The 19,832-nt window shown below is 35.1% G+C and overlaps 2 protein-coding genes across 4 annotated transcripts in view; one reads left to right on the top strand and one right to left on the bottom strand.

The window, feature by feature from the left end:
* Positions 1 to 6,507, top strand: part of LOC132707434 (uncharacterized) — a 34,011-nt gene extending 27,504 nt beyond the window's left edge. Inside the window, exons 7-9 of one of the 2 annotated variants that reach the window (XM_060679295.1) lie at positions 3,874 to 4,068; positions 4,155 to 4,479; positions 6,219 to 6,507. In XM_060679295.1, coding sequence (XP_060535278.1) covers positions 3,874 to 4,068; positions 4,155 to 4,479; positions 6,219 to 6,248 — 550 coding nt within the window. In that variant the 3' untranslated portion in view covers positions 6,249 to 6,507. The remainder of the gene's footprint in view (positions 1 to 3,873; positions 4,069 to 4,154; positions 4,480 to 6,218) is intronic. The other variant, XM_060679294.1, reaches the window with a different exon arrangement.
* Positions 6,508 to 10,005: 3,498 nt separating this feature from the next.
* Positions 10,006 to 19,832, bottom strand: part of LOC132707276 (protein N-terminal asparagine amidohydrolase) — a 31,401-nt gene continuing 21,574 nt past the window's right edge. For both annotated transcript variants that reach the window (XM_060679066.1, XM_060679067.1), the window contains exons 4-7: positions 18,176 to 18,358; positions 17,912 to 18,120; positions 15,641 to 15,802; positions 10,006 to 10,200 (exon numbers count right to left, since the gene is read on the bottom strand). In XM_060679066.1, the coding sequence (XP_060535049.1) occupies positions 10,066 to 10,200; positions 15,641 to 15,802; positions 17,912 to 18,120; positions 18,176 to 18,358 (689 nt within the window). In that variant the 3' untranslated portion in view covers positions 10,006 to 10,065. The remainder of the gene's footprint in view (positions 10,201 to 15,640; positions 15,803 to 17,911; positions 18,121 to 18,175; positions 18,359 to 19,832) is intronic.

Genomic DNA, 19,832 nt, shown 5'->3' with positions numbered 1-19,832 from the left:
CAGTTAAAATGTAAAAATAGTATTAATAATATTCCCCGAATAATAAAACAACCTTAATGCGCCAGGGTAAAATTCCCTGAACGCGCTCTCATTGGTCGTGATGTCAGTGCTCGTTGCTCTCGCCATTTAGCATTCGCACAAGCAGCCAAACATTTTCATAGGTGTATTATTAGTTATGGCGTTAATATGTATTAATAATTATTTTATACAAGCAAACCTTTGATGACATGTTCTTTTAACAAAATTCAGTAATTGCAGTGCAAATTATATTTGCAGTTAAATTTCTCCCCACATTTAGGGAAAAATTCGGTTCGGCAACGTAGCGGCCTAGTTTAACTTAAACGGTGTAAATTTCAATCGCGATTGTGTGATAGTAAATTTCCTCAAACTGGGGAAAAGTTGGCGTCAGGTCGTGTATAAGTTTAAGTATTCTTAGGTACATTAATGGGAAAAATTTCAGACCAAATGACACTCATCCAATTCGCTAAATACTACCGTTCATGATATATTCTATAGTATGTATTATACGTGCGGAAAACGTCACTTTACCACGCGAGCCGCTTCGGACATTTGCGGGATATTACCGCACGGGTTCGGGAGCAATCGGATGTATTCGGAGATTTTACCGCACAGCTTGAATTTTCACGTTTGTCAATTCTGTCAGTGAATGTAATCGTATTGATGTGCAAAAATATACCCAAAAACTAACGGTAGTAGAACAAGTAAAGTATGCAACACGTTTGATTAAGTTTTTAAATCACTCGCAACGCTCGTGTCAAATGTCGTTTACCGCACTTGTTGCATAGTATACTATTTTCTACGACTGTTAGTTTTTAGGTACATTTTTGCAAAACAACACGAGTACATTCACTTAAATTACACTTTCCGCACGTATATGTATAATTGGGTATTTTACATAAGGGAGTAGAAAATATAATTTTTGTAAACTATCCGCATCCATTTTTTCAAACTCGCAGAACATAATATTTTTTGACGCTTGTAACAAAGTTTGTATTCTGACCGGTTTGATAGGCGACGGATACTCTTGCGATATTCCGTTGGCAACTATTGTCGATAATAATTAAGACGAAAACTATAAATGCAATGATTATGAATAATATTTGTGAGAAAAAAAGGGGAAACGGAGGAAGTGGACAGGTATATATATCGTTGTTTCTCGCAATGTGTACTTTTACTTTACCGGTAGTAGGAAATGATGACGTCAAATATGATCATTATAAATTACCGAAATTGAGGAAAAGAATGAAATTGCATCGTCAAAACGATCCGATAGCGCGATAGCGGATAAGAAAGCAAGTGTCGTATTCACCTTTAGATATAAAATAATTGAATATTCACGAAGTCAATCTAGATGTCGAGGATAATAGTGATGTGAATATTGATTAAGAAATAAGAGATATAGATAACGGCTTATTATGTTCCAAATATTCGATCAAAGGTAACTTATCGAATATTTGGAACATAATAGGCAGCGTACGGTTATACAATAAATTTAAATCTGGACTATTTTGTATCGGTAATTCGAAAATTATTATATTATGATCGGATATTTATATTCAATGCAACGATACAAAGGTGCCCGACGTTTATACGAATTGCTTTTCTTAAAAGTAGTTTGTTTAATGAGCAAAATAAATAAATACATATATTGGAACGATCCAAACGAATTAGTCTATCGATTGCGTTTACTCGTGTCCTGTTATTCTGCGGGCCATACGAGATCAGTACGACAATCGAAGAATTACATGAAAGCCGAGTATAAACTTTAACCTTAGGAAAACTGTAATAAAATCCTCGTACGTTTTATATCAAGCAGACATTACGTACGCGAAACACAACGGTTATATCAATCAATCGTTTGGGCCGTACCGGCAAAAATTTGGATCAGTATAAGGTGCGTAGCAAGAGAAGAGCAGCTATGGTGGAAAGAGTTGAATTAACCGTGAAACTATAAATAAAAATACAACCATAAAAGAAATGGCGTAATTGAAATGAGACCGGGCGATGTTATGAAAAACGCTACAAAAAAATATTCTAGACCGTATACCTACTTATCTCAATACGAAATTTAAAATCGGTGCTGACATGGGGAAGTTCGAGAGAAGATACCAGCCGAATTGCTGGATGGACATTACGATGGGATGTTTATCTGGCCGAACAAATTGTTAAGCGAATACGTGGCTACGCTTCAATTACAAACACAAAAATTGGGTTGATGTAAATAGCCTTGCGCAATAATTTCGATGCAAGATGCAGTTGTGAGACGCCCTGTCTAATCAACGGATTCTATTAACGAAAACTGATAAGTTGAAACGGTTCAACAAAAAAATTACGTTCGTCTTCTTTACATCGTCGTTGTCATTTCTCTGTCGGAGTTAGTCTGCACTCTTCACCTCATTTCGCACTCAGACCCGATGTCGGAGTGTCGTGTTTTTCGTTTAGGCAACAAGGCTGCTGCGTTTCTGAATCGGGTTTCGAAGATGATCGATAATTACGATTCGAAATCTGCTTGTCAGATGCTAAGTGAAATTTAAAGCAACCTTCTTAAACGCGCTTTCCAAGTTCGTACTTTCCTGGTATCGTCGTTAAAATCAAAATCAAAAATAACATTCGAGTTCTCGTCATCAAACAGTCTTTACAGTAAACTTTGAAAAGCCGGTATTACGGCGGAAACTTATGAATAATGTCTACATGCTTGGTTAGTTATATATATAGTTATAGTTATCGTTGCGGTTGCTAATGTTTGACCACATTTAAAATTCAAAATTTAGAAGAATATCTAGTTGTATTTCGAAACATTTATGTAAGAAAACATCTAAAATCATAGATAGTTTGTAACGTAAACAATCCATTCGGAATTACCGGGAAAGAACCGCTCCCAACGGGCGGGTTTAGGTGGGTCGATAATTGCGAAATTTATGATGAGGAAAATCGAAGTAAATCTAGAATATCCGAAAATACTTTGTCTTAAACGTTTAGAACCACCTACGAGCAAATAAAAAATGCCAAAATTACTAACTGCAAAATTTGTTAAAAAAATTATGTCTCATTAAAAAGATCCAAAACATATAGAACGATTAATCAAAATTCTTAAAATGTTAAAATTCAATCAGGCGACCAAGTAAAAGCGATTTTGAAAAAAAATGGTCATTTCCGTTTTTGGAAAAACTTTGCATTAAGTTAAGCGGTAACTATCCAAAACTAACTAAATCCTCGTACATTTTCAACATTCGATGATAACATAGTCGTCCTAAAAATGAAAAGATATAATACGCCGGGTTTTAGATTTCTTTTATACGATTTTCGTGACAATTACAAAGACAAAGATATAAAAGGACATACGATAAAAATCACCCCAACACCCTTCGATTACAAATGAATTGTTAACTATATATTTACCGATACGAATTTAACATTCCGCAAAATTCTTAAGTTGATTTCTGTCCATCCTGGATAAGTTCCAAAGGTTGCTTCTCCATGCGGCGTCAATTATCTTAGACAAATCTTGTCATAATATAATTCCATCAAGACAAATTGAATAAAAAAAATTGAATTTGACTTTTCAAAAAGCTTTTCAAATGGCCGAATCGTGAGTCACCAGAACCAAAGCACTTTCGATTGATTCACAGATCAATCTCTATCGTTTCCCAGTCACATTTACATAAGTGCTAAAAGTTTACTCCCACCTATAGCGGTACATTAGGTCCGGGTTTAATTATTGTAATAAAAAAAACGAGACCTTAAAATATCTCAATAAAAAAAATCCTATTGTTATCCCTATCGCTCGATCGTGTTAAATAAGTAAACATCAATCATCTCGCCTATGAGTAGTGAAATATTGCTTGGTTGCAGGGAATACGGTTTTTTTGGTAATGAAGCTGAACTCCGTAGTCTTTGGCAATCAATGAAAAGGCGCGTAAAAACGTTAGTCAAGAATCAAGGGATGGTTCAAAAGTTGGATAAGAAGATTTACAGATTCCTGTATGGAAAACAAAGGCCAATAACTGCTAATGATGTAGAAACTGAAAGGCCCAAGATACTTCTAAGGTAATTTTTGTGCAAAGAGAGAAGAAATGTTAACACGGAAATGCCATAAAGGGAACGAAAATTTTTAAGTATTTTCTTATTTACAGAATATCATTAAATAATGAAAGTGGAGCAAGCAATGACATCGCGAAAGAAATGGTTCCAACATCTTCGGATAACGAAAGCTCTGTTCGTCGATGTAAAACCGAGTCGGCAGAAGATCGAACTCCAATAATAGTATTGGACGACGATGAAGATGAAGCCGACAAGAGCAGCGGCTTTGATGAAATGGAGACCGACGACAATTCAGAAGAGGAAGCTTACAGTGAGGACGAATATTGGGGCCTTGAAGATCTAGAGAAAAAACTGGGTATAAGTATAGGAAAATATGGTTGCCTCACATTTAGAGACCGAAGGGATGAAAAGAATGAGGTAAGAAGGCCGTCCGTTATTGCGATTGTGTTATTGCGTTGATTTTCTTTGGGCTCTTGATTAACTATTTTTGTTAGATTTAAATATTTAATTAGTTTGAAAAAAGATAAAATTAGAGACTTCAATGTTAGCAAAGTTGGTCGATAAAATAAGTAAGAGGTTCTGAGTTAAATGGAACACATTCCATCCACTTCTACCATTAGGCGAATAAGAGCGTAAACAGTCGCCGGAAGTACGTAACAATTGTAACAAGGCTTGAAGACCACAATGAAAATTACTACTGCAAAAATTAGATGATTTCGCGCATATATATTGCTATTTCACGTTTGCCAAAGACAAAACTAGGACTATAATACTTGCTTAATGGACTTCATATTGGTTAGGTCAGCTAAATCAACTACTTCATGGTAGATGACGCTACTAGTTTCAAAAAAGTATAAAAATCACTTTCGCAACTTAATTGTTTTCCTATCCACTGCAGCTATCTTCATATTTATCATTCAGGGATCCAATATGTCTGCGTCAGGGTGGTTAAACGTTTTATGATTCTCAAAATAAAAGTTCAGATTTTCAAAATATTTTGATAAAGACACGGTGTTGTCGAAACAATTGTCATATAAAAATATATAATTTCGTGAAAATCTGAACGTTTAGTTCTTATTTATTTTGTTAAATGGATTTTCATCGAGTAAAAGCCTCCTCAGTTCAACCTAGCGTGACTTAATAAGATTAGAACGGGTTTATTGAGAGAGCTGACGTAAATCAGGTAAGTAATGCATATATACATAGTAAGAAAGAAATTGCAATGTTCGAATTTGGATCAGCAATTCATGGCAAAGTGAACAGTGAGAATTTAGATCGATCAATATTTTTAATGTTTTATGATTTTAATAGCAATAATAAAAACTTGTAATTGTAATATTTATAGGTTTGAGTTCAAGATCTCAAAATGATGGATCTTCAAAAGAAGCACTGCCAGTAAGTAACAAAATAAAAGGCAACGGATTTGAATCATCCTTACGAAAAACAAATTCGTTTGATGATTGATATGAAAATGAATATGTCCAGAATGTTATAAAATCTGTAAAATATAAAGCATTGTTAATCAAATTATAATACACACTTGAAATTTATAATCTAACATGTTGAAAGGAAGAAAGAAAAGTATCAATAATTGGGATTTCAATTGAACAATTTGTATTCTAAATGTTGTAATGTTAATTTGTTTAAATGTAATAAAATGTACTTAGAACTAAATCAATGCGTTTGACTGTTATGAAAATCATACGGCAAAAATGTCCTTGTTGCTCAATGTTTTGAAACCAAGACGAAAATGTGCGAGAACATAAACAGTGCCCAAATAAGGTTACCTTGGTTTTGACAACTTCGTCCAAAAAATCTTGTTACGCCTCCACTAATGTTTCACCCACTGGGGTTGATAATTTCTACTTCTTCAGCCAATGGAACTTTATAGCCTGTATTCATCAGGAGCAGAATTTGACTCAGAACCCCGTTAGATATACTACTTCAATTTTGTGTGATGTATTTTGGAAGCGTTTATGTTTTAAAATTATGGCCATTAAGAGCAATTTAAAGCAATTATCAGTATTTTTCAAGCAGAATGTCGAATTACACTACCAATCTAGGCGGAGCTGCACTTCTATCCTTAAATGCATACCACATGCAAAATTTTTGAAAGTTTTCACTTTATTTTTAATACATTTTTATGTTTGCTTCAGGTGATTGTAATTTCGGACAGCGAATGTTAAATGAGGGTCGCCCAAGACAACAACCAATATGTAATGGGATGCCCTTCGGAAAATTGCTCAGAAACAGTGGATCAGTAGCGTGGATAATTGCCGTGAAACTGTATACGCCTGCACAAGCAAAAAGAACTTTAAAATTGTGATAATGTATATAATGTTGTAAACCACTTTTTTGCTATTGATGGATATTTTTTTATATTATAAAATAATAACATTCTGTTCAGTAAAAGTTTTGTTTCTTAAATAAAAGTCACAGAATGTTTTGTTTGTTTTGCTGTCGCTGTGTGCAGTCGAGCATGGAGATCAAGATGACTGCAACAATGATGAAAATTGATAACCAATGCTAGTAAAACTCCTAATAGGACATTGCCTTGTAAATAGGCACCCCCATTTGACTTTAGAAGAGTGCTCAATGAAACCCCATTAAAGTGTACAGTACTTTTCCTCGAGAGTACAGAGCTCTTCTAGTTGAGTGAGTGAAGATGTGCGGTCATAATAGACTATAGATTGAATAGAATAGGAACGATCGTACACTTTTTTGATTTTGTTTGTTTAAAACTCAGAAATAACTTTCAAAAACTCTCTTACCGTAATCATGCTTTAATGTTGGGCCGACTTGACTGTCAATTTTTCAAAGAAACTTCCACAGGGCACTGTACTTCTGTTTACATATCTTCTGGATTCTTCTTGCGTCTGTTTATGAATCGATCTGACGTTTCTAGTAAGCTCCGAAGAAACCAACACGATGGTTAACGAAACCGCGGCTAGTTCGAAGTAGAGTCTAAAGTCCTCGCAATTGTGGGCCCTGATTTTCTCGGGCAAGGTAATAACGACGGATTCAAGCCAATCTTCTGGTCTTTAAGAATCGGAAGTTTATTTTCTTCTTCGTGATCCTTATTGCTATGTTTAATTTGCCGTCTTGTGTCATTCTTGAAAATCTGTGTTTGCGTGTGCTTACAATCAAAGAATCATTTGGACTGTTTCCAAATAAACACTGTTGCTGGTTCTAACAAATTGAATGTTTCACGTTTTACACTCTTAATGAACTTCATATTGGTTAGGTCAGCTAAATCAACTACTTCATGGTAGATGACGCTACTAGTTTCAAAAAAGTATAAAAATCACTTTCGCATCTTAATTGTTTTCCTATCCGCTGCAGCTATCTTCAAATTTATCATTCAGGGATCCAATATGTCTGCTTCAAGGTGGTTCAACGTTTTATGATTCTCAGAATAAAAGTTCAGATTTTCAAAATATTTTGATAAAGAAGTCGAAACAATTATCATTTAAAAATATATAATTTCGTGAAAATCTGAACTTTTAGTTCTTATTTATTTTGATAAATGGATTTTCATCAAGTAAAAGCCTCCTCAGTTCAATTTTATGATTCTTCCCAACTGTTTAGTCTCCTCACAACATGATTCAAGCCTTCGCATATTTTATTTGTCTTATAATTTCCCTGTTAATCTCTTGAGTATTTAATATTATTTTATATGACTAGGTCACTAAAATTTTTGTATATTATTATAATATAATGATCTTGATCTTATTCTGCATAAAACTCCATAAAAAAGACGGGCCACAGAACTGTTCCAACCAATCAAAAATTGACATGTCTTCTAAGTTTTTCATTTCATAATACGCATACAAATAAAATTAAATAATAGTATAATAAGAATTCTTGACCACGAAGCCATATAACAAAAGTATCATGGACCTAGCGTTTGTACTGACGTGGCTTTTACTTGATGAAAATCCATTTAAAATAGTTAAATAAGAACCAACGTTGTTCAGATTTTCACATAAATATATTAAAATGACAGCTGTTTCGGCAACACCGTGCCTTTATCAAATGCGAACATCAAACGGTACCGACGTTTATAAATCCAAAACAGGTAGTAATTACTTAATGTGAGGTATTACATTGAGATTTAACAAGGGGGACCCATTCTAATCCAGTTGGTCATTAAGTAATACATTCGAACCTCTCATCTCATTAATCTCCATAGCTTCTAGTAAATTTAATTTTCTACTTTTTGAAACAGTGTGTAAAATATCGAAATTGTCGTCAAAATTGTGTTTTTCTAAATTTAAATGTATAGCGTAATTAGAATCTGAACTATTGTTCTTAAATGATCGTCGATGTTCGTTGATACGTTTTTGAAAGATCTACCTGTGATATGTCGACGGACTGGGTTTTCGAAAGAAAACAGTAAAGTTAATTACTTCCACTTTAATATCACAAAAATAAAGGTTCTTTATTTGACCACGGTACCGCACGTGAAAACGTTGTTGCCTCTTGGACACACCGGCTGAGACTAACTTTTTGGTCTGCCCGCGGTGTTGCCAAATACACCACAACCTGTTTGTCCAATATAAATCTTAGAACATGATCCTCAAGTTAATCTATAGACTCCAGAATTCTGGGATCTATTAGATTTAGATTTACTGTTTTTAACAAATTTTCCTACGGTGTTATTAGTTTTAAAAGCAATTTTGAGGCCACATTTCGAGAGATGATCGAAACTTTATTGCTAGGTTCTCCTATGTATGTTAATGTTTTAAAACCTTGAGATTCAGTAATATAGCGGGGATATATAGAGTTCAAAGTTTTTTGAAATTGTTTCTTAGTTAAGATTTTATCTATCAGTGACGGGTCATAGCCATTGTTCAATGCACCTAGCGTTTCCATAATTTTAGTTTTAGATGGAATGTGTCGAGGGGTTTGTTCATAAAAGTGAATTAAGAAAAATATAATGGTTTCAGGTGTACGAATATTAATTGGGAATTAACAATACGACGCAGTCTCTAGTAATACTTGAATTTCATTTTCATAAGTACGCGAGGCCCATTTTGGAGATATAGAAATCCTTATCAAAATTAAATAAAAACTCATTTTGTAATAAGTAGCACACTAAGGAAAAAAAATTAAATGCAAAAAGTCGGCATTAACTAAATATTTTGTTTATTGTATGTGCCGTTGTGCCAGGACCGTAAGCAACTTTTTTTTAATGGAATGCTATGAATATTTTCAAAAATTCTAATTACTGAACTGAAATAAATAAGAACTAAAAGTTCAGATTTTCACGAAATTATATATTATACATGACAATTGTTTCGACAACACCGACTCTTTATCAAATGTAATATTTACAAACTACCTGCTACTATATATACCGAAAAATGACGATAACACCGACGCCAATGACTTGTAATTACCAATTATCGACGACTATACGACTTGATCTTGTCAGCTGGGTAGTTCAAGAAATTGATTACGACGAAATAATTGATGTTTTTGCACGGACAAAAGCCAGAAGGAAAATATTTATCCATTGATCCATACGTTATAGTTTAAGAGAAATGATTATTATTTATTTTGTTAACACTTATGAAATACTTATTTCTATTGTTTAACAATAAAGACAGACAAGGCCTAGGGCGGCAGGAGAGCTAAATCCGCCACTGCATTGGAATATTGGACCATTCACTTAAATAAATTCTTCACAAGAAAATTACGACCAATAGATATTTAAAAGTCTTATGGATCACTCCAGCGTCGGTTGTTGATGAATCGAACTTGCTCACGTTTCTCCAATCATCCTGTTGGAATCTTCGGAGCTTAACTGAATCGTCAGAGCGGGAGGAATGCAGAAGATTTGTGAACAGAAATACGGTCGACCGTTTCTTTTAAAAAAAATACTAAGCAACACTTTCAAGTTACTAAAGCGAAGGGATATATTTATAAAAACAATGTATGTACAAAACAGAATTGTAAATTTATTCCAAATACAACAAAGAAATCACTTTACAAATTATACTAATATCGCACCGGGGTCACGGGAATCCATGTCCCCGAATGTTCGTCTCTCCTGAAATAGTGTGGCCTGTTGTCCCTGAACACTGTAATCGCCGGAAACTGATTTTCTTGAATATATTTTAAAGCCGCTCTTATCTAAAAAAAAACATATCTCAATTTTTCGAAAACTTCTTCAGTATCCATTCTATTGGATTTTTGATTTTTGAGTTTTAGCTTCTCAAAAGATCTTTAATGTTATTTTGTTATTAACATTATAAAACTTTTAAGCAAGTAGATAAAATATATAAAACAAACATAATAAGTCATATAGGGCCAATATATATATTTTTGGTACATTTTTTAAACGAGAAACAGTTATAAGAGTGCCGTTTTTAATTCCGTACGGTGCGTACAGAAGAAGCTATTGCTGCTGTAAAGCGTAGCATTGAGGAAGACCCGAATGAGTCCATCCGCCATCGAGCACAGGAATTGGATCTGTGTCCATCCACTTTATGGAAGATTTTGCGAGAGGATCTTGGTTTACGTGCTTACAAAATCCAACTCGTGCAAGAATTGAAGCCAAACGATCATCAAGTAAGGCGTAGATTAGTCGAATGGGCCCAAAACGAGATTGCCGTTGTTCCCGATTTTCATAAGCGAATTTTGTTTAGCGATGAAGCGCACTTCTGGTTGAATGGCTACATCAACAAACAAAACTGCCTCATTTGGAGCGAAGCTAATCCTCAAGTGTATGTCGAAACACCGTTACATCCAGAAAAACTGACTGTTTGGTGCGCTTTATAGGCTGATGGCATCATTGGTCGGTACTTCTTCAAAAACGATGATGGCCAGAACGTTACAGTCAATGGTGATCGGTATAGAGCTATGATTACTAACTATTTTATTCCTGAATTGAATAACCATGATGTCCAAGAGATGTGGTTTCAACAAGGCGGCGCAACATGTCACACAGCTCGTGCCACAATCGATTTGTTGAAAGGCACGTTTGGTGACCGCCTAATTTCACGTTTTGTGAATTGGTATCCAAGATCTTGTGATTTAACACTGCTAGACTACTTGGTGTGTAGGGGTTATGTCGGAGAGGTAGTACCTTTTGTTGGGGACGGTCACTTCAAGCGTCGTAAGACGGGCGGAGGTCTCAGACAACTGGTCCTCACGAGACACCCAACTCTCACTTGTTGGCTCCAAGCGCCACACCCCGGCACACTGTGTTGACCCACAGACTAAACCAAGTGAGGGTAGCCAGCCAGAACAGCGTCTGTTCCCCATGTTAGGGGCGGCTGATAAAAAAATCCAGAAAAGCAACGGGAAACTACCTGGATCATATATATTCCCCAAGACATCACAATGGATATACAAAAACAAGCAACGGCCCTCAGTCCCGGGCACCCCTTAAGTGGGGAGAGGGTGCGAAGAATCCCCCGGTTTTCGAATGATGTCCTAAGAATAAACAAAGAGAAGAGAATTGGCACATGGAATGTGCAGAGCATGTACCAGGCTGGGAAGGCGGCAAATATAGTGAAAAAGGTGAAACGGCTACAAATCGACATACTGGGGTGCAGTGAGACACGATGGCCGGACTCGGGACACTGCACTATAGACGAACACCATATATATTTCTCCGGAGACCATACTACCAGAAATAGAAACGGAGTAGCAATAATCCTGAACAAGCAAACCAACGAAGCTGTAAAAGGATTTATCCCCATCTCGAGCAGAGTTGCACTGATAAAAATCAAATCAAAACCATTCGATTTGAATATCATACAGTCATACGCACCTACGACCGAGAACAGTGAACAAGAGATGGAAGAATTCTACGAACAGCTTAGAACTGCCCTCAAACATACGAGGAGAGAAGAAGTTAATATTAAGGTTAATAATAAGGTTGGGCAAGGAAAGGTTGAGGATGTGGTAGGCGAATTCGGGCTGGGGGTGAGAAATGAGAGGGGAGAACGCTTAATTCTGCGAGGAAATGAACTTTACTATTATGAATACCTTTTTTCAAACTGCCCTCGAGAAGACTGTACACCTGGAAATCCCCAGGGGATAGCAGCCACAGAATCATAAGAAACCAAATTGACTTTATAATGATAAACCGAAGATATCGCAACGCAGTTGTATCCTGTAAAACCTACCCAGGCGCAGACATACCGTCAGATCACAATCTGTTGTTGGCACGCACTAAACTCCGATTAAAGAAAATCGTCAAAAAAAGGCACTCAAGATGCATTAACGTACGGAAACTCCAACAAGAAAACATACTACAGCGAACCAGAGATAAAATTAACAACGAACTAGGCAATATCTCACAAACAAGCAATCACGGAACAGAAATAGAAGACCTTTGGAATAGAATAAAAACATCCATAGTCTCCGTCACGGAAGAAGAGCTGAGGCAGAATAAACAGGCGAAGAGACAGGAATGGATGACGGATGCTATACTGGAACTAATGGAAGAAAGGAGACAATATAGAAACAGGGATACGGAAAAATACCGAGAAGTGCATCGAAAGATCGACAGATTTTCCTACGGTCGACAGAACGCAGAAAACTGGAATACTTTGGACACATTATGCGCAATGAGAAATACCACCTACTCCAACTCATCTTACAGGGGAAAATAGAGGGTCGACGATCGGCAGGACGCAGACAAATATCGTGGCTGCGGAACCTACGTGCATGGACTGGAATGACATCAACAGCCCTATTTAGATCCGCAGTAAACAAAGTAATATGGACCAACGTGATAGCCAACGTCCGCAGAGGACCGGCACTTTAAGAAGAAGAAGAAGACTACTTTCCGTGGGGCTATGTAAAGTCATTGGTCTATGCGGATAAGTCACAAAGGGTTGACCATTTGGACGACAACATTCGAGGTGTTATTGCCGATATACGGTCACAAATGTTGGAAAAAGTCATCGAAAATTGGACGTCCAGATTGGACCACATCCGCGCCAGCCGTGGGGTCATATGCCAGAAATCATATTTAAAATGTATTGCCACAAGATTATCTTTCGGATAAATAAAATTCATGTCAATCGAATAATCCATCGTTGTTTTATTGCAACTTAAGTTCTATACATCGAAAAAAAAAACACCCTTACAAGTCCAGATTTGAAAAGTCCAATATAGTGTTGTATTAAATACAACAAACAACTGGTGAAAGAATTAAGAAATAAAATTTGGCAAATTAAAACTAGTCAAATTTTCAATTTTCAAAAAAATGATTCTAGATAGAAAGAGTTTAGTGTAGGGTTAGACAAAACAAATAAAAATATATATTTAAAAAAAAAAGAAATTTAAATATGAAATGATTGGTTATTTAAATTTTAAAATACCACAGGAACTAAAGAATATTTTCCAAAATAATTTTTATTGGAAAAAAGAAAAAAAAAGGAAATTTAAATATCCGAAAAAATAAAAGATTATATGGTGTTCTATTCTATTTACAATAAGTGAGATATTGGTGATTGAAATTCATATAATTTATTTTGCATTGGAACCCGCGGTTAATTTAACAATTAAAATACCGCAAGAACTAAACAATATTTTCCAAATTAATTGTTATTGAAAAAAAGAAAAAATAAGGAACTTGAATATCCGAAAAAGTAAAGGATTATATGGTGTTTGTTCTGTTTACAACAAGTGAGGTATTGGTTATTTAAATTCATATTTTTGCATTGGCACCCCCGGTTCATTTTGAGCGTTAATTTACTAAATGTACCAATCAATCAGTTCTTTTCGCAGCACACGCAAAACGTGGCAACATTGCAGCATGTAGCATTGTAGCGTCACTTAGAAAATTGACTTCATTAGCTTAAAACAACATAAACTTTAGTTTTTTGTTTGGTATATATACAAATTGGAAGGAAATAAAGAATATTTTCTCTTGGAACGTACTCTCTATGTATACATGCATTCGATTTAAAATAAAAAAAACGTTTTTGTACCTTCACCTTCATGTCCTATATACATTGTGAAGTAACCGAAACTTTATTAGTACTTACATATTAATACATAAATTAATACGTATGCCAAATTATCATTATATTATTTATGTATGTGCCTGTAAGCATAAACTGTGGAAGAAATTGAAATTTTGTTCACGATTAATCCAAATACAGCTTTAGATCAAACATCTGCTTTAGGAACAGAGGAAGAGAGATTTTTTTAGAATCTAAAGTATAATTAAAAGTCACAATTTCTAAATTTTCCAAAATTTTCAAAATGCTCAGTCAAGATAGTGCCACGATCTGCTTGATAATGCATAGAGCTCTGGGTAAATTACATTCTTAAAGGTACTCCTACTGACAGTAGGAGTTGGGCAAGTATAAGACGGAGGTCTGAATGAGTGAAGTGAAATTCGCCTTGGTATTTATATGCTCAAGCCAACTTATGCAGCTAAAACAGAGAATGAATCGTAGCCAGACATTCTCTCAAAAATGCATAATACAATAGAGATTCATTTGAAGTAAGGAAGTTGCGAAGAGATTGAAGAGCACAAGAATACCAAGCAAACGAGTGATCTTTTCCAGAAAGTGAATTTACTGTCCAGAAAATTTAAACCTAAAACATAGAGAATAAAAGCTGAACTACATTGTGGGAGACAGAAAAATTTCTGAATAGATGGAAACATTACTGCGAAGAACTTTACGGTGACAATCGAGATCTAGCAGGAAAATATTCAGAACAATACGAGGAAGAGAAAACAGAGCCGAATATATTAAAGGCTGAGGTGATAGAAACCATAGAACAACTCAAGACAAATAAGTCATCAGGAGAAGATCACATAAATGCCGAAATACTAAAGATACTGAAGGAACCGGGGATAGACATACTATTGGACATTTGCAACAAAATCTGGCAAGTCGATTCTCCTAAGAATAATCCAATCCGATGTTGAACAGAGTGGAAAGTGAAAGTCCAAAAAGGAAATAAAAAGACGATGGCAATGGCACGAGGAGCCATGAGCAACCTCACCAGGATATGGAAGGATCGACACATCACAAGAAACACGAAAATCATGCTGGTTAAGTCCTTTGGATTCTCATTCTTTCTGTATTGAACGGAATCCTGGACTATGAAAACATCAGACATACGAAAGACGGCGCCTTTGAGATGTGGTGTTGCGCGACGTATGCTACAGATTTAATGGATTGAGATACTAAGGGAACTGAAGATCAAGATCAAAGACAGACTGTCCACAGTATGTCGCCGGCGAATCTTAAATACTTGGGACACACTACAAGACGAGATGGCGACAACCTGGAGAAACTGATAGTACAGAAGAAGTAAGAAGAAGGATGTTAAGGGCCACTTTCTGACTAACTGGAAACTCCTTAGCAGCCGTGTAGCCAAAAATTTTAGAATTATAGCTTTACTCACAGACATTTACGCACACGTACCTTGAGAAACTTTTTAAATAACTGGAATAAGAAACATACGGAATCAAAACAATGTCGGTAAATGTATATAAAAAATCTAATTTTAAAATTATTTCTTCATATTTTGAGGAGAATGTTGTTGTTGCCGTTTGTGTTTTCATTTTATAAGTATAAGTATGCCTTCTTACCTGCATTACGAAATGTGGGGGTTGTACCTCTGGGCACGTGGAGAGTTGTTGCAGGATAAGTTCATCAGTCTGCTCGAGCCATAGATCAACCCCTCTTAACGGTTCGTAATTGAAAGGAATTATTCGCAGGAGCCCCAACCCGCAGTCATATATGTCCAAAACCTGGAGGTTCAGTCAACGTTAACGATAAATCATCTTCCTAGTTTATAGTGGTTATAGTGGGCAAAAGTTTACCCTTTCCAAAATTATGGTCTGGAAGCTCTTATTGTAGTTCCATATGGAAGGAACGATATTTGTGTTTTCTAAATTGAGGTGTATCCAAATTATGGTCTAGAAGTTCTTGGCGTGGTTCCATATGGAAGGAATGATATTTGTGTTTTCTAGATTAAGGTGTATCAATATTATGATCTGGAAGTTCTTGGTGTAGTTCCATATTGAAGGAATATTATTAGTCTTTTCTAAATTGAGGTGTATCAAAATTATGGTCTATAAGTTCTTGGTGTAGTTCCATATGGAAGGCATTATGTTTGTGTTTTCTAGATTGAGGTGTACCAAAATTATGGCCTACAAGTTCTTGGTGTAGTTCCATATGGAAGGCATTATGTTTGTGTTTTCTAGATTGAGGTGTACCAAAATTATGGCCTACAATTTCTTGGTGTAGTTCCATATGGAAGGAATGATATTTGTGTTTTCTCGGTTAAGGTGTATCAATATTATGGTCTGGAAGTTCTTGGTGTAGTTCCATATTGAAGGAATATTATGAGTGTTTTCTAAATTGAGGTATACCGAAATTATGGTCTACAAGTTCTTGGTGTAGTTCCATATGGAAGGAATGACATTTGTGTTTTCTAGATTGAGGTGTATCAAAGTTGTGGTCTACAAGTTCTTGGTGTAGTTCCATATGGAAGGACTGACATTTGTATTTTCTAGATTGAGGTGTATCAAAATTATGGTCTACAAGTTCTTGGTGTAGTTCCATATGGAAGGAATGACATTTGTGTTTTCTAGATTGAGGTGTGTCAAATAAGCTGGCTACAGACCGCTTTCCTTTTTTCATATTCAATACCACCATTAACATCAAACCGTTTCACTAAACGCTGAAGAGATTGTCTATTAGTGAATTATGAATTTTATGAATTTATTTACTCAGTTGCTAGGTAGAAGTTTAACAATGTCATTTTGTCATGATCAAGTAATGTTAATATATAATAATAACAATAATAATATAATAAAAATAAACTGGAAAGTATTAATAATATATGATATACTTAATGAATGTTGTAGTTTCATTTCCTAAGGTTCTACAGAAAATAATATATATTGTGTGCCATTCAAGAAAACAGAAATTTTTCTATTTAAAATGATCCAAATATATCGGCTTATTTTGAACGCTCTGTAGCAACTTAGTCAAATTCCGCTTAATATGCCCTTAACGTGATTTTAGAATAATATTTTTTTTTACAAACGCGAAAACTAGAATTTTTGTATATAACATTTTTAAGCAAGTAGATGAAATATATAAGCGAAACACAATAAGTCATATATGTTGAATAAAAACATTTTTCTAATTTTTTAAAGCGAGAAACAGTTATATAGTGCCTTTTTTATTCCCGACAATAATTTTAAATTTCAATTTTATTGAAATCAAGGCCCTGCGGGACCCAGAAATTAATGCCACAGCTAATTCAAATAAGCAAGATCTAGTTTATCTTAAACGGAATACACCTGTTTCTTTATTTCATTGTTTTTTTGGTGACGGTGGATTTTTAAGTGTTTTTACTTATATTATTGTTATTATTACTAACTTACAAATCTTCAGTCATGGGTGTTTTAAGGATTGAAATACACAATCACTACATACAACTGGAGAAAAACTTGAATAACAAATAAAGAATGCAAATTAAAATAGGTCAATTTAGTAGCACTAAAATTTCTAATTCTTTTTCCTCATTGGCAGCTTTCCGTTTTACCAAATTCCGTTTTTCATATTCAGTACTACTCCCACTAGCATCAAACTGTTCATCAAATCAACTATTTTAGCTTAGGGAAAATCCAGTTGTCCAGTAAAAATTTCACGTCATTTGTGTTAAAAAGTTATGTTTGTCTTTTTTTTTACCAAAGCTGAAAATTGTTAACAAAAATGTGGTGTGTCAAATAACATTCAAAAGTTACCGTCGTTTCCTTTCAAACCGGAAATGCTATCGACATCAAATAACTACATCGATTGATGTTTTCCACCTCAAAAGAAGACTTTCTTCTACCCCAACTCACTTGGGGTATTCCTGTAAGATGACGAGCGCATCGCAGAGCTTGTTCCGGACCTTTATCGGGAAAAGTAGCTGGAAAAATTTCCCCCGTCTTCGTATTAATACCAACACCGTAAATTATGGGCCAATGGATGCCTCCACGAATGGTGGTGTTCAATTCGCCGACGCAAGCCAAAGTCAGATCGACTTCCACCGGGTGCTTGTGAAACGAGTCTGCGTTGCAAGGCCGTTATTAGATATTTAATCATCATACGAAGAGCTCGCTTACTCATTATATTAAAAAAGAGGTCCTCGGAGTAGCTGTGAGGATCGGTGAAACCTCCGACCAACTGAAGTTCTATCCGTCCTTCGGGATATCCTAAAGCCAACTCCTGCACTTTCTGGATCATGGTGCACACCGCTTCGTCGGTTCCAGAGCCGTCCAAATGGGCCAATGATGTGGCACCTGATCCTGAAAATTATTTAAGAAGAATACAGATTACCAGCAATGGCGGGTCCATAATGAAATTTCTAGAAAGTAAATATCCACAGTTCAGTCGACGTGCAATCCTTACTACAAACTTTATTTAACAGATTATTTCGAATTTTTCAAAGAGACGTTTTCGACAACACCGTGCCTTTATCAAATGTTATCAAACATTTGATCAACCTGCCTCATTTTCCATAAACATTGCTGGGTCTCACCGAATAAAGATGATGAATATTAAAAATCCAAAACATATATATTTTTTAGGAAAACTGATAGCAACTGTTCGAACAATTTCTGGAAAAAATGATTGAACGCCACTGATTTTCCTTAAAATAAAAAGCTGAAGCGTGTATCCTTCTGTGTTTTACTTTGTTTCAAAAAGATCGTCATTAATTTATTAACAGACAATTTTGTTAAAAATTATTTATAGTAGGTAATGTTGTTTTTTTTTTTTAATAAGAATTGCTATTACTTTTCTTTTTGTTAGAAAAATTTAAAATAAATCGCAAGGAATTAGAAATGGGGATATGAGACCCTTAATCAAAGTTGTAAATCTTTGTAAGATCTTTCTGAACAAATAATAATATATAATGATACCACTTCGTTTTGAACGCCCTTTCGCGAATCTTTGACGCCATCTTCGAATAACGATAATATAAATATGGCGCTAGTATTTTTTATAAAAACTATATTGGAAAAGCTATTTGGTTTAGGTATGTATTATTATTAATAAAAAGGTTGAAGCATTAGGTTTAACACACCCTGTACATAAAATATGAAACAGATATCTCACGCATTCACCATCCACTTAAGTTATTTATTTATAAAAAGTAACAAATCCAAAACTGTCAAAGCTGGGAAGATAAAATACGATGCTTTTTAAACATACAGTGTTGGAAACATTTATGTGTTCCCGTATAAGTGCTGTGTATGAGAATTAGACTCTTTTGGTTTGTTGGTAATCGACTGGAAATCAGTTTTAACAAGCAATATAGCAATACATTGCTTGTTGCTTATTAGTTGATTATATGACAAAAATAGTAAATTCGGAACAGCCAAGTTATACACCTGTTCTTCAGAAGGAAATGTGGAAAAGAGTTATTAAAACAAATAAATATCGATTTACCGATGATATTACCAGAAGGCCCTAATGAAATTCCTCCCTGGACGATACCGAATATAAAACTAAGATTAGACCTAGTGAATTTCGACAAAAATAAAACATCGGAAAGCGTGTTCATAAATAACTTTACGGATATTATATATGAATGCCCAGATAGACAAATTATTTACACTGACAGCACTAAGATCGGTAACAGAGTAGGTAGTGCGATAGTAGTAGGACATAGTGCGCATCAGTGGTGTCTACAAAGGAATATTTTTTGCCGAACAATACGCAAGCTCTTTTGTACTGCCCTATCAATCAGAGTACAAAAATATATGGAATAGTGTCTGA

The sequence above is a fragment of the Cylas formicarius genome, unplaced genomic scaffold (genome assembly GCF_029955315.1).
Source record: "Cylas formicarius isolate icCylForm1 unplaced genomic scaffold, icCylForm1.1 PGA_scaffold_9__14_contigs__length_23061073, whole genome shotgun sequence".
Taxonomy (NCBI): domain Eukaryota; kingdom Metazoa; phylum Arthropoda; class Insecta; order Coleoptera; family Brentidae; genus Cylas; species Cylas formicarius.
Note: the sequence above shows the minus strand (reverse complement) of the source record. Positions and strands in the feature narration are given on the sequence as shown.